Source organism: Hylobates moloch, unplaced genomic scaffold, assembly GCF_009828535.3.
Source record: "Hylobates moloch isolate HMO894 unplaced genomic scaffold, HMol_V3 SCAFFOLD_5, whole genome shotgun sequence".
In the NCBI taxonomy this organism is placed as follows: domain Eukaryota; kingdom Metazoa; phylum Chordata; class Mammalia; order Primates; family Hylobatidae; genus Hylobates; species Hylobates moloch.
In genome coordinates this window covers 80,133,000-80,146,567 of record NW_026652280.1, presented here as the reverse complement: position 1 = coordinate 80,146,567, position 13,568 = coordinate 80,133,000, and the positions used below count along the sequence as shown (strand labels likewise).

The following is a 13,568-nucleotide window of genomic DNA, read 5'->3' as shown; positions in this document are numbered from 1 at the left end:
CAGAACCAGATTTCAGATCATGTGTATGAGTCGACAGCCAGTGCCTTTAACCACTCTCTACCCTACATGTGTGCCAGGCATGTGCTGTTTGTCTCCATATGCACAGAGTGCCCCTGCTCACCCTGGTGCCATCAGTGATTGCTCTAGAAAGAGACCTAGGGGCTGGCTTGGCTGCAGTTTCTTTCTTTCTTTCTTTTTTTTTTTTTTGAGACAGGGTCTCGCTCTGTTGCCCAGGCTGGAGTATAGTCGCATGATCATGGCTCACTGCAGCCTCCCAACTCAGCCTCCCAAGTTAGGACTGCAGGCACACACTACTATGCCTGGCTAATTTTGTATTTTTTGGTAGAGACAGGGTTTCACCATGTTGCCCAGGCTGGTCTTGAACTCCTGAGCATAAGGGATCCGCCTGCCTTGGCCTCCCAAAGTGCTGGGATTGCAGGGGTGAGCCACTGCGCCCGGCCTGGCTGCATTTTCTGATCTACAACTGAACCTTAGACTATGATGATTTCTTTTCCTTCTGGTGTCCCAAATGCCCATTCGACTCCCGAGGAGCCACTGAATTGTTAATTCAATGCTGAGAAAAGCCTCTCTACCATTCTTACATGCATCAGGTGTGTGTACTGGAAAGGGGACGGGTCAGGGGTCTCAGTGGAAGCAGCCCAGCTGAGGAGACACTGCCTTAGGGGCTCAGGTAATAAAGATCTGCCTGGTAGAAGATGGGTCATGATGCCTGCAGCCAGGGCTGTGGGCCCCCTTGTTTACATGTTTGGGAAAAGGTCCCTCAGAGGAGGCAGTGGCTTTCTTGCTTCCATGTATTATAGTTTATTTTCTTTTTCATGTTCATTGGGGTTAAGGTGCGGAAGGCATTTCACAGGGAGTCTTAAAACCAAATTAGGATTGCCAGGTAAAGGCTGCACAAGGAAAATGCCTTATCTCTGAAGCCCAGAACTGGCAGGGGAGGGCATGACCCCGGGACTCCACCCTCCCGCAAAGGGAAAGGGCATGCTGGAGAGGCACGGGGACCCACTCCAGCTCGCTCTGGGTGCTGTCTGTAGTTCTGGAAGCTTGGTGGAGGATTTCCTGCTCAACTTAGAAGGTGGGCCAACGGGGCCAGGCCGGGGAAAGGTGAGGGTTGGAAGGCAGAAGGAAGTGACAAAGGCCACCTCAGCACAGTAGTGAGAGGAGCTGAGGCCAAGGGAGGCAATCACACACCCTAGCTCTGCAAGACCTCCAAGATGGCCCGGAGGATGGCAGCAGCTGCCACCGCCCCGGGGTCTGGCTGCTCCAGCCGTGCTGAGCTGATATAACTGGCTCTTCCGGCTCCAGCTTCCATATTCTTGGTGGCCTCGGCTGCAGCTTCGGCACTCTGGGGGATGGGGTGTGGGAGCAGGTTCAAGGGCAGGCCACCAGGCCTCCTCCTTCCTGCCATGGGCAGAACGTCTCTGCCGTGCAGCCTGGCCCTGCACACTCTTGCCCTGGCTGTGCCAGCACCCTCTGCTCTGTCACCAAATGGAAAGTCACCTCTCATCTACTTCCAGCAGGGAAAAGGGTTATCATTCACTGAGGCCCTGTCACATCCCAGGCAGTGTGCAGGGCTCTACATATTTCCTTAGCCACATAACCACCTTCTGAGATAGGTGCTCATCTCCATTGTATAGAGAAGGAAACTGCAGTCCAGGAAGGTTATTAACTTGCTCAGGGTCACATGGAGACAGGAGTCTGCTGGCTAGAAGCCCGTCTCCCTGGGTGGCTGGGCCTAACCTCACTCACCTTGACTGCTTTGGTCAGGACTTGCAACAGATCAGCTCCTGGGCTCTTCCAGGCTTGGAACTCCTGCCCTGCTGCCCACAGAGAATCCAGCTGGACAAGGTGAAGGAAAGGGGGCTGAGCACAGGCCCTGCAACTGAGGGTGCTCTTTAGACTTACAGGGCCAAAAGGAGAAAGGTCTGGGGCCGCAGCCTGAGTACACACCATAGTCCTGTCCCCTGGGGCAGCCTTTCCATACCTGGCAGGGAAAGAGAAGGAAAGAGGCTCACTAGAGGGAGCCAAGGGAATCACTCTGAGGGTGGAGCTAGGGCCTGGCAGGGGGCAGATGTCACCAACCACCTCCCCTAGCCCACCCCTGGTCTGATGCACAGGGCTCCAGCTCACTTCTGCATGGCTTCCAGGCCGGCATCCATGGCAGCAGACCAGGCTGGGAGGCTGGTCTTGGCCTTGAGGGGCTGGGCAGCCGCAGTCAGGAACAGGCCGTAGAGCTGGGGAAGATGAGAACGCTGAGCATGTGGTGCTGGCCTGGACCCCAGCCACCTCCCTGTCAGCTCTTCAGCCCCCAGGCACCCACCGCCCCAGATGAGCCTCCCATCTTCTCCAGGAGCAGGACAGACAACTTGGAGAGCAGCTGGGCAGGGCTGGCAGGGGGTGGGCCCTCCTTCAGCCACTCCCGGATCGCTGCAGGCACAGAGAAATGGGGATGAATTCAGAGATCCTCCCTCCATCTGCCAGACTTCCAGCCAGCACCAATGAAGGCTGGAAAAGGCCGACAGGGAAGTGGAATGGAGGCTTCCCAAGATCCCTTTCCACATCCAGTGTGCAGTCTGGAGAGGGGCTGGGCTGCATAACCGAAAGGGGCCTGGGGAGGTGAGGCCTGCCCCGAAGCCCTCCACTTGACACTCTGTACTCTGCTTCCCAGCTTGGTTTTTTTCTCCTTAGCCCTTTGTGCTAACATCCTCTGTGTTTTACTGATTCATCTGGTTGATTGTCTTCCACCCAGAACATAAGCCATGAGGGCAGTGATTTCTGTCTGCTCTGTTCACTACTGTATCCACAGTTGAGAGCAGTGCCTGCCCCACGGCAGGCACCAAATACCTTTTTCTCGAATGAATGATGCTGGACAGTTAAGAGCTTTTCACTGGTCTGGGTAAACAGAAAAATAAGGACAACAGAATAAGTTCACCTTGAGTTGTAAGTTATTGACTGTGAAGGATTTCATTTAATTCTAAGATAACAACCTCATACATTTGTGGTGGTAAGAAGGTCCCTGTCGGCCGGGTGTGGTGGCTCATGCCTGTAATCCCAGCACTTTGGGAGGCCAAGGCAAGTGGATGTCTTGAGGTCGGGAGTTAGAGACCAGCCTGGCCAACATGGCGAGACCCTGCCTCCACTAAAAACACAACAATTAGCCAGGTGTGGTGGCGCATGCCTGTTATCTCAGCTAGTCAGGAGGCTGAGGCAGGAAAATCACTTGAACCCGGGGGGCGGAGGCTGCAGTGAGCCGAGATCATGCCATTGCACACTCCAGCCTAGCGACAGAGTGAGATTCCTTCTAAAAAAAAAAAGAAGGTCCCTGTCTTCAGGGAAACAAGTGGAAGGGGGGCTAGGGTTTTGTGAATGACCTCACTTGGCAAAGTCCCTGGCACCAACCTCCGGCCGCACGACTATGGGTGGTGCCACAGTCGCCGTCGCCAGCAGCCCGGTCCAGGGCATTCAGGTGTTCCTCCAGGCCCAGGAGGGTGCTGCACACCCGTTCCAGCACCAGTGCCATCCGCTTCGAGGCAGAGCCTAGAAAGGGAGGATGCTGAAGAACAGGCCCACCAGGCCCTTCTCACAACCACACTTGACTAGGGTGGGAGGTGTGGGTGCCAGGGCCCCTACCCGCCCCACCGTATACTCCTACATCCTTTGGGAAGCCTGCCCCTTCCCCAAAGGCAGGGGTTGGTACCTCCTGCAGCAGTGGAATCAGGGGCCTCCTGGGGCTCGGCAGGGGCTACCCGGCTCCGCTTCCGCCCAGTAATGGAGACTGCAGCCACGTTAGGCCAGGCTGCTGCAGTGGTTTCAGCATCTAAGGGCAGCAAGATAAATCTCCTAGACATAGCTGTCCAGCCAGGGATTCAGCAGGGCTTGGACCCTCCCATCCTGGCCCTGGTGGCCTGGCTCTCTCAGCAGCCCTGGAGGAAGGGAGTCCACCACAACAAGCATAGACTGAGTGCCTGCTGTGTACAGGGGTATGGAGAGAGGGTCCCTGGGAAAGGGTCAGGCCTATCTGAGGAGGATCCTAATACCAACTCCTCCTAGTCCAGTGAGAGCTGGAGAAGGCTGGAGAAGCCCAGAAAGGGCCTTCTTCCCAGGCTCCAGAGCCTTGATTGTCACAGTCAGCCCTGATGGGGTCTCCAAGTCTCCCTGGCTCCTTCCAGTTACAAGGAGCCCTGGCTTGGGTGACCCCAGATTCCAAGTCTCACCTATCAGTTTCAGGAGAGGCTCATCCACCAGCAGGAGGGTGAGAGAAATGCCAGGCATCTCCAGTGCTGACATGAAGGTGCCCACCAGGGCACGGGCAATCTTCACCCCGCGGCCCTCTGCAATACCAGAGTGTGGCAGTCCAAAAGGGAAAAATGGGCATCAAGGAAAGAAAACAACAGAAAAGCAAGGACCTTGGAAGCTGGGGCCCCGAGGTCGGGAGGGAGATGTCTTGATTTCCTCCCGGCAGGCATCCCTCAATAACCCCACAAATGACCACGTTCCCTGGAGGTGTCCCCTACTTCAGGGAAGATGAGTAATTACAGGTTTCATTTACTCAGTTCGTGCCAGGTGCTGGGCGCTGTGTTGAGTATCTTACATATGTTTAATCTCACTTAATCCTCACAACAACGGTATAAAGCAGGTACCATTATTATTACCCCGAATTTGCAGACAAGAAAACAGAGGCTCAAGGTATCTGGCAATTAGGTGGCAGAGAGACGATTTAACTCAGGCTTATCTGACGCACAGTCCATGTTCTCTGCCATCACAAGACCCTCCCTTAGCCCTTTCCAAAGGGCTGTAGAGTCCCATTCCCAGTGCATGGCTCACCCAGAGAGCGGACGGTAGCGTCGGCTATGATGCCCAGTTCCAGGAATGACAGGCCACCCAGATTGTTGACCATCATCACAACTGAGGAGCCTGTGGGTAGACATGACACCCGAGGTGAGACCCTCTGGGCGTCTCCTGCCCAGAGGTGTAGGAGGGGTTGGGAGATGCGGGAGAGAGGCTACCCACCGGGCTGCACAGGCACATGGGACGCATTGGTGGTGTTTGTCATGTGGTCGAGCATGAGTTTCACAATCTCGTCGGCGGTTGCCATCTGTCAGAGGGAGCCAGGAATGAGCCACATCTGGGGGGCCTTGGCCTTAGGGTGGCCTGTGCCAGAGGGACCACCTACCTTTATCCGGCGCACACCAGCTTCCCCGTGGATCCCTGCGGATAGATGTGGTCACTGCTGACCCACTCAAGGCCTGGGGATTTGCTCATCGTTTTTATCAAGGACTCACACAGTGCTGGACTCACACAGTAAGTGGGCGGGAGTGGGGGATGGAAATGGACAGAATAATGAAAAACACGATCTCTGTTCTCTGGGAGCTCGTGGCTTGGTGGTGGAGATAGCTTTAACTAGAGGTAGTTGAGGTGGAAGCACAGGGGAGGAAAGAAAGCTTTGCAGCCAGGTGATCTTTAAACAGCCCTTGAAAGAAGGGTGTATTCTGGCAAGGACAGGAGGACCTGGGAATGGTAGGCAAAGGCTAGGAGGTAGGCAGTGCACAGAGCTCCACATGGCCAGAGCCGTGGGTATAGACGGCAAAGCAGGTAGAAATCAGGCAGGTTGGGCCAGGCTGGGCCTCAAATGCCCAGGTAAAAATACTAAGACCACCTGGGGAGAGGACCAGGTTGATGTCTCTAAGGGTATACAAGGTGAGCAAAGTCCAGGGCCAAGGGGCAGGCAGGGCTGGGATGGATGGCCACAAGCTTACCCAGGCCCAGCTCCACCTCGTCGGCTGAGAGCTCGAAGGTGGGTTTGGAACCAGGGACGCTGCAGGAGGATAAGCTCACCCCCAGGGTACCTATGAGAAACAAGGCATGAAGGCATGACCGTTCCACTCTTGGCACTGGGCGTCAGGAAGGGTGGCAGCAGCATCTCACAGGCCCTGCCCACAGGTACCCTCTTCTCTGGGAATGCCTGCCAGACTCTCCACCTCAGCCATGGTACCCAAGGCCACCAGTCCCCAGGAGCTTCCCCAGGGATACCTTCCCTAGATCCCTGGGGAATAAGCTGGGGAGCACCGCTAGGCAGCCAACAGGAACCTGCTCCTCGTCCCAGGGCTGTCCCAACCTTCCCCACTCCCCTCCCCAACTCCCAGGCCAGCACTTACCCATGGCCTTGGCGACCACGTTCACCTGTTTTGTGATCTCCTCCAGCCCCACACCTGCCTCAGCCAGAGCACCTGCCACCTGCAGCCACACAGAGGTAAGAGCCCCAAGGGGGAGGGTATCACTGTACCACGTGGGGTAGAAGACAGGCAGGGGATGAATTTCTTGTTGGGAAGGGGGAACCTCAGGATTTCCACACTCAACCTGGCCCATCACATTTAGGGCAGAAGAGCAAACTCCCCTCATTCACAGTGTACCTGCCAGGAATATTCAAGAATTCCAGTCTGTTGGAATCAGAAGAGACTTTACAAATGGGGAAATGGACCCAGAGAGGGGAGGTGACTTGTCCAATGTCACACAGCCAGTGGGTGGCCAGTTTCCCAACTCTAGAGTTCCAGAGTTCTCTCTCCCATAGCCTTGCTATTTTGGGTTACTTTACCCATCTATCCATCCATCCATCCACCCAATTTTTACCAAGCATCTAGTATATGCTGAAAAGGAAAAAAGGCGACTAAGTCACAGTCCCCAACTTCAAGAACTCACAGCCTGGGGAGAGGCTAGGGGAGCAGATACCCACAAATTGAAAATTTATGTGAGATGGTAATTACAATGATGGAGTCCACACTAGAAGGGGCTGCCAGCCAGCTCAGGGTAGTGGGGAGATGGAGATCAGGGAGAGCCTTCCAGGTGGGGAGACATCAGAGCTGGGCCTCTGCAGAATGGTAGGAGTTAGCCAGGCCAAAAGGAGGCTGGACAAGGAAAGAATTTTCCAGGCCACAGACACTGCATAAGCAAAGCCAGAGATGATCCATAGCCTTGCAGGTACAGGAGCTGGCGTGAATGGACCATAAGAGGAAGGCAGGGATGGCTGGGCACGGTGGCTCATGCTTGTCATCCCAGCACTTTGGGAGGCCGAGGCGGGCAGATCATTTGAGGTCAGGAGTTCGAGGCCAGCCTGGCCAACATGGTGAAATCCCGTCTCTACTAAAAATACAAAAATTAGCTGGGCGTGGTGGCAGGCGCCTGTAATCCCAGCTACTCGGGAGGCTGAGGAAGGAGAATCGCTTAAACCTGGGCAGCAGAGATTGCAGTGAGCCAAGATCGCGCCACTGCATTCCAGCCTGGGCAACAGAGTGAGGCTCTGTCTCAAAAAATAAATAAATAAGTAAAAAAATAAATAAAAGAAAATAAAAAAAGAGGAAGGCAGGGATGATAGGAGATGAAGGTGGGGAGTCAGGGAGCTGCAGTGAGGGCTTGTATTGATTTCAGGCACCCAGGAAAGCTTTCAGTGGATGAATAACCTAGTCAGATACACATTTTAAAAAGACACTTCTGGCAATAGTGTGGAGAACGGATGAGCAAGGCCAGAAGGCAGGAAGCAGGCAGGGGAGCCCAGTGAGGAGGTGGCTGCAGCCATCAGGCATGAGCAGATGACCCCCAAACCAAGGTAAAGCAGGAGGGCGGGGTCTGAGGAGGATGTGTGTTATGTACATTTGGAAGTAGAAGCACCAGGACTGGGCAACTGACTGGGTGTGGAGAAGAGAAGGGGATGAGTCTGAGAAAATGCCTGTATCTGGGCTTAGGTAGCTGAGGGGATGGCGGGGCCTTCTGAGATCAGGGAACACTGGAGAAAAAGAAGTAGCTTCCTGGGGAAGGGCTGGAAAGGTCCAGTTACCGGGTGCTGCCAGGCAAGCGAAGGCTGGGAAGGGCTGGCCAGTCTCCACGTCCCCGGTGGAAGCCCACCTTGTGTATAAGCACCGTGCCGCACAGCCCCCGCCGGCCTGCCTTCTTCAGGACAGTGAAGGCGCTGTCGTCCCCAATCACCACCATCTCCACCGGGATGCCTTCAGCCCGGGCTTGCTCCCGGGCCAGGCCGAAGTTGAGCCGATCCCCAGTGTAGTTCTTCACGATGAGGAGTGTCCCCACTGCGTGAGCAGCCGGCAGGGCTCAGTGTGCTTACTGTGCCCTCCCTGCCGCAGCCCCTCCCGCATGCCAGGCTTACCTGTGCCGGCCTGGGCCACTGCCCTGATAGCTGCCAGGATGCTGCCCACTGCCGGGGAGGTGAACACGGCTCCCGCGATGACCCCAGTCAGCATCCCCTTCCCTATGAAACCTGGAGGTGGAAGGGGTGGAGTGAGCATGCCGGGTGAGACTCGCGCCTGTAGTCACTGGGGCTTCCCATGCTCCAGGGGTCATGGTTTGGTGAGCCCTACTGCATGCTTGGTGCTCAAAGATCCCCCAGGTCTTCACATGGCTGACTCCTTCTTAGGAGGCATCTTAGAGAGGCCTTCTGTGACCTCCCAGCCTGAAGCAGTCACCAGCTCCCTCCCCAGGGACTCGCTGTTCCTTTGCCCCATTTTACTGTCTTTACTCAGTCATTTAGCACCCTCTGAAATGATCTCATTTACTTTCATGTTTACCTGGTTATTGTCTATCTCCCCTAAGTAGAATATAAGCTCCACGAGGGCAGGGACCTTGCCTGTCTGGTTCATTGTTGTATCCCTAGTGTCCAGTACAGTGCCAGGTACACAGTGGGCTCATGAGTGTTTGCCAAATGAATGGATTTTGCTGAAGGAAGACAGGAAGGGGACAATGATGTGCATCCTAGTCCCTGCCCTCCAGCAGCCCTCAAGGAGAGTCTGCGTCCCTGGCTCCACACAGGAAACAAGCCAGGACAGTCCACGCGTGGGACATTGCAGGTGGGAATTCAGAAAAGGGGTTCTGCCCTAGGCTGGAAGAGTCAGGAAGCCTTCATGGAACGGGGGTGGGTCTGCTGGGCCTGGAGGGTCCAGAAGATTCATGGAATCACCGACTCTCAGAGCTAGAAGGACCTGAGAGATTGTTTGGCCCAACTTCGTAGTTTTGTAGATGTTGAAACAGATTCAGAGAGGCCGTGATGGGCCCCTGATCCCAGCCAGAGGGAGTGGGAGAGTGGGAAGTGGCCCCAGTTCCTGACTCTGGGCTGAGCTCCGTCCTGCACTTCATGGCAGCACTGAGGATCACCCAGGAGGCCCTGTCCACTCCACCAGTACCCCCTGCCCCACCCCAGGATACTCACCAGCATGGGCAGGCTCATGGCCAGAGCCCCCACCCGACAGCAGTGCCACCCGGCCCTTGAGGCTGTCCAGGTCAGAACGGAGGGCCACGCGGTGGCCCTGCAGGAGCTGCAGGTTGGGGTTGCAGGCCACCAGGCCAGCAAGAGCGTCATCAGCACAGCCAGCCACCGAGTTCACCAGCTTCTTGGAGGTCTGCAGGGGAGGAGTGAGAAGGAGGTCAGAGTGTGGTCAGTACAGATACCCCCATCCTGCCCAGCCACACTGCTGTGGTGTAGACCCCTCTCCTGCATCCATCTAGGAACTCCAGGAGCGCAGGACTTCCTTGAGTTGGGCGACATCTTAGGTGGGTATTTCTGTGAGTTTTCAATAATATGTGACTTTCTATTCAGTATCTACTTTATGAAGTGTCTCGTACCATACCTTCAATTTATTCTGAAAAAATGGCTGCAATACAAAGAAAATTGGGGAGTGGTTGCCTGCAGTGTAAAGTATTTTAATAAAACTGGGGCCCAACACCTTCTTCTGTCAGAAGGAAGAAAAGCCTCAGGCTGAGGCTCCTATGCTGGGGAAGGAGCTGAGCAGGTTCCACAGCCACCTCTGCTCCCTAGTGCTCCAATGCGGGGCAAACATTTCCCCAGCCTCTTGGTATGCCAGGCCCAGGGCTAGACACTGTGTGTAAAGATAACAGCTCAGGTGCAGTGACTCACGCCTGTAATCCCAGCACTTTGGGAGGCCGAGGCAGGCAGATCGCTTGAGTCCAAGACTTTGAGACTGGCCTGGGCAACATGATGAGACTCCATCGCTACAAAAAATATAAAAAATGATCCAGGCATGGTGGTGCATGCCTAGAGTCCCACTACTCGGAAGGCTGAGGTGGGAGGATCACTTGAACCTGGGAGGTCATGGCTGCAGTAAGCTGTCATCGGTGCCACTGCACTCCAGCCTGGGTGACAGAGTGAGACTCCATCTCAGAAATAAAAAAAGAGATAACAACGCTGTTCCTGCCCTCAGTGGAAACACAGCAGAGGTCACAGCCATGTGCGGTGGGCACTGCTACATGAGGAGCACACGTGCACCATGGGAGCATAGAGGAGGGGCCGCAGACTCCCGAGGGGCCTGGAGGTCTCTGGGAAGGATAAGCAGTACCGGGGTAGGCAAAAGGGGGCAGGAGGCATGGGAGGAGGGAAAAGGGAGGCTCTTCCAGCCAGAGGGGGAGCATAAGCCAAGGCCTGGATGAGTGAATAGTGTGGTGGTGCCAGGAAGCATGGGTGACCAGCAGGAAGGGGTGGGGAGGAGAGGACTGGCCATGGGCAGCCTGAGGAGGGGTTGTGGACAGGCTAGTGGAGGGTTACAGAGCAGTGCCGCTAGGCTTGGCTGAGTGGACACGGGGTGCAGACAGAAGTGAGTAGCGTGAGGGCCAGAATGGAGTGTGGCTTCAGCTCTGCTGTTACAGGGACTTGGGTTCAAATCCCACTTCTGCCTCTCATTAGCTGCAGGAACTCAGGGAAGATACATCATTGTTGGGAGCTAAAATTCTTCCTCTGTAAAATAGGGATTTACTAGAACAGAGTATATGCCCATGATATAGTGGAAACTCAATCAAAGGAAGCTACTTCTTTTTTCAAACAGGCTGTGAAAAGCCAGAGTCCGCTGAACAAGGGCTGCAGCCCCTGGCTTTGTCCTGAAGAGGGCTGGGCTCCCACTGCCACCTGGTGGCCTGGTGGGAACCTGCAGCTGAGCCAGATCCTGGCAAGGTGAACTTCCGGCTGTGGCTTCTTCCTGAGCTTGCTAGCACCAGCTCCTTTGTACAAAATTTGGCTCTGCTGCCTCCCTGCCAACCTGTCCTGCATCCAGCCAGGGCCAGGGCTAAGCCACCTGCTTCAGAGTAGCCTAGGTCTGTAGGGAGCAAGAAGAACAATAAGATTGGTTCCATTTGCCGAGCAGTGACTAAGAGCCAGGCCCAGTTCTAAGTGTTTTTGAGCATGTCTCATTTAATCTTTCCAACAGGCCGGGTGCAGTAGCTCATGCCTATAATCCCAGCACTTTGGGAGGCCAAGGCGGGCGGATCACCTGAGGTTGGGAGTTGGCCTGAAAGGATGGAAAAGGAAAGGAAGTCAGGTGAGGCCTCCAGGACTCTGCTTGTTCAACACCACACAACCACTAGAGGTAGGCCTTAATTTGCCTTATAATGCAGATGAAGAAAAAGAGGCTCAGAGAGGTCATGCAGCTGGTCAGTAGCAGGCTGAAATTTGAATCCAGATATGTTCAAGGCTTGTTTTAGTTTAAATCAGCGGGCCTGGAGCAAAGCCCAGGGACACGGCCAGCCTCCCACACTGTAGATCCCAGCTCCAGACCGGCCCACATAAGCCCCAAGGTTAGGAACGGTCACATGGTCATTCTTCACGATTCCTTCTGTGACCGGTACAGTGTCTATTACCAAGCAGGTAACTGTTACTGTTTTACTCTGAATGCAAGACCCAGATAAGGGGCAGAGTGGCTCTGAAGGGACTCAAGAGGCTGCAGCCCCAGGCCTGGCTGGGACCAGCGGCCTCCAGGAAATGAAGAAAAGCAGGGATCAGGCCCTGGGAGAGAGGATGACCCTCTCTCTTCACCCGTGAGCCTCAGGAGGCAATAGCATCTCTCAGTCAAGGTGTAAGGAGCTCTAGCATGCCCAAGGCTGGGATCCTGCTTTGAGACCATGCTGCCATTCCCCTGCCCCGGCCCTGTATGACTCACCATGGTGGGAAAGCTCTGAAACAGGCTGAGTTCACACTGTTGCACTGAGCTGCTGGAGGATGGACAATCCTGTGCTACCCGGGTCTGAGTACAGTGGAGGCAGCAGCAGCACCTGCAGGAGTGGGTAACGATACAAGCTGTGGAAGGAACTCGCAGCCGACTGGCACAATCAGGACTTCAGCACCCTAGTAATTAGGGAGCTGCCCCAGACTTCGGTCCAAGTCCAAACTCTAGTACATGGGCTATGGATGGAGAAGAGTGTGGGGCTGACCAAGGTTCACGCCTGCACTTCGCTGCCAGAAGACAGATCAATCCATGTCAAGCACAGGTCTGCCTTTATGCCCAGGAACAGCACCCACTTCATCACTAAAGGACAGTGATCCTCAGAATAACTATCTTTTACACGGGCATCACATGCAGCGAAAAAGTTAACAAAGCTCTTCACACGCTTGCCCTCACTGGCCTTGGCACCAAAAGGGAAGGGAATGGGGGGAGCTAGCCAGGTTTGTGACCCATTTTACTTCTGGGAAAAAGAGAGCTCTAGGGACTTGTCCAAGGTCATACAGGTAAAAGCCAGGATCTAAACCCATGTCTAGTTTTTCTACAAAGAGTGTGTTTTTACTACTGATAATTCAGTGCCTCCAAAGTCAGGCAGAGTCTCTGCTATGGGAAAGGGAAGATGTAAACCATGATGACTTTCTAGCTTTCCTCAGTTCAGCCTGGTTCAGCGGTGTGTTGGCCTCTGTGTGGGTGCACAATAGGAAGAATCAACATAGCTCTGCCTCAGCCTACTTGGGGTTGGGGGTAGGGTCTTAGGTAAACCAATTCCTCCCTAAGCCTCAGCTTCCTCATCTGTAAAATGGGGGTTGGCTCCTCTCTGGCATTCTGCGAGTGTGCCAAGCCACGTGGTTCTCCTCTTGTTCCCCGGGAGCCTGTTTGATGTGGGGTACCCTGGAGGCTGCAGGGCTGACTGCTCTCCTGGCTCATTAAGGTTCCCTACGGAGAAATATTGGTTTTGTGTTTGAGGTTCGAATTTGTAGAGCAATAGGGGCAACAATAACGTTGGACAAGCAGACCGGTGGGCCCTTCGAAGTCTGAAGAATCAACGCGCAAAAGGGAGGAGGGGAGCAGGTGGGGTGGTCGTTCAAACGTCAGGCGAGGGCACCAGCTGGATCTGGAGGAACTGAGACAGTGAAAGGAAAGCAGGCAAGGTTCTAGTCTGGGATGTGCACGAAGCACGGTGGTCTCCCTTCCCTCTCTAGGCCTCCGCAGTCCTTCCCGTTCCCAAAGGAGGAACAGCCCCGAGGGTTCCTGGAGCAACGGAAGGAGGAGGACTGGATGCAGGGAAGGGCAAAGGGCGCGGAACGGGGTGGGGAGTCTGCGGGCGAGCTCCGAGGACACTGGCGCACCTCCCCCGCCGGCTCACGGCCGCATCCGCCACCTCCGAAGGCGCCGCTACTTCCCGGGGACCCCCATTGGCGCGCTCTCATCCGGGTCCTGCGGGCGCTGGCGGAAAGAGGCGAGGCGGCGCCTCCGGGGGCGGGGCCTCCTTCGGTTGGCGGCCTCAGGCTTCGGGAGTCCTCCAAGAGGCCAGGTGAAGCC

General features: G+C 55.2%; 1 protein-coding gene across 4 annotated transcripts; it reads right to left on the bottom strand.

Annotated features, from left to right (window-relative positions):
• Positions 1–177: 177 nt before the first annotated feature.
• TKFC (triokinase and FMN cyclase) lies at positions 178–13,522 on the bottom strand. Of its 4 annotated transcripts, none has more exons than XM_058438762.1 (19): positions 13,376–13,522; positions 11,967–12,078; positions 9,938–10,032; positions 9,233–9,422; positions 8,177–8,287; positions 7,918–8,099; positions 6,177–6,255; positions 5,778–5,867; positions 5,195–5,229; positions 5,032–5,116; positions 4,846–4,935; positions 4,236–4,352; positions 3,719–3,838; positions 3,421–3,558; positions 2,342–2,448; positions 2,152–2,255; positions 1,972–2,005; positions 1,771–1,860; positions 178–1,366 (listed from the first exon to the last, which is right to left on the bottom strand). In XM_058438762.1, exons 3-19 carry the CDS (start codon positions 10,028–10,030, stop codon positions 1,214–1,216), a joined length of 1,818 nt encoding a protein of 605 aa, XP_058294745.1. In that variant the 5' UTR covers positions 10,031–10,032; positions 11,967–12,078; positions 13,376–13,522; the 3' UTR covers positions 178–1,213. The 4 variants fall into 4 exon arrangements, with proteins under 4 accessions (XP_058294745.1, XP_058294746.1, XP_032008900.1 ...); XM_058438763.1 differs by lacking the exon at positions 13,376–13,522 and adding an exon at positions 13,043–13,345; XM_032153009.2 differs by lacking the exon at positions 9,938–10,032.
• Between the last annotated feature and the right edge of the window lie 46 nt (positions 13,523–13,568).

Excerpts from the sequence above, each read along its gene's own strand:
- TKFC (XM_058438762.1), bottom strand. The coding sequence starts at position 10,030 with ATGGAGTCTCATCATGTTGCCCAGGCCAGTCTCAAAGTCTTGGACTCA. Across the intron at positions 9,423-9,937 it reads AAAGTGCTGGGATTACAGGC|ACCTCCAAGAAGCTGGTGAA; the intron begins GTGAGTCACTGC and ends CCTCCCCTGCAG. Across the intron at positions 5,230-5,777 it reads CGAGGTGGAGCTGGGCCTGG|GGATCCACGGGGAAGCTGGT; the intron begins GTAAGCTTGTGG and ends ATCTATCCGCAG.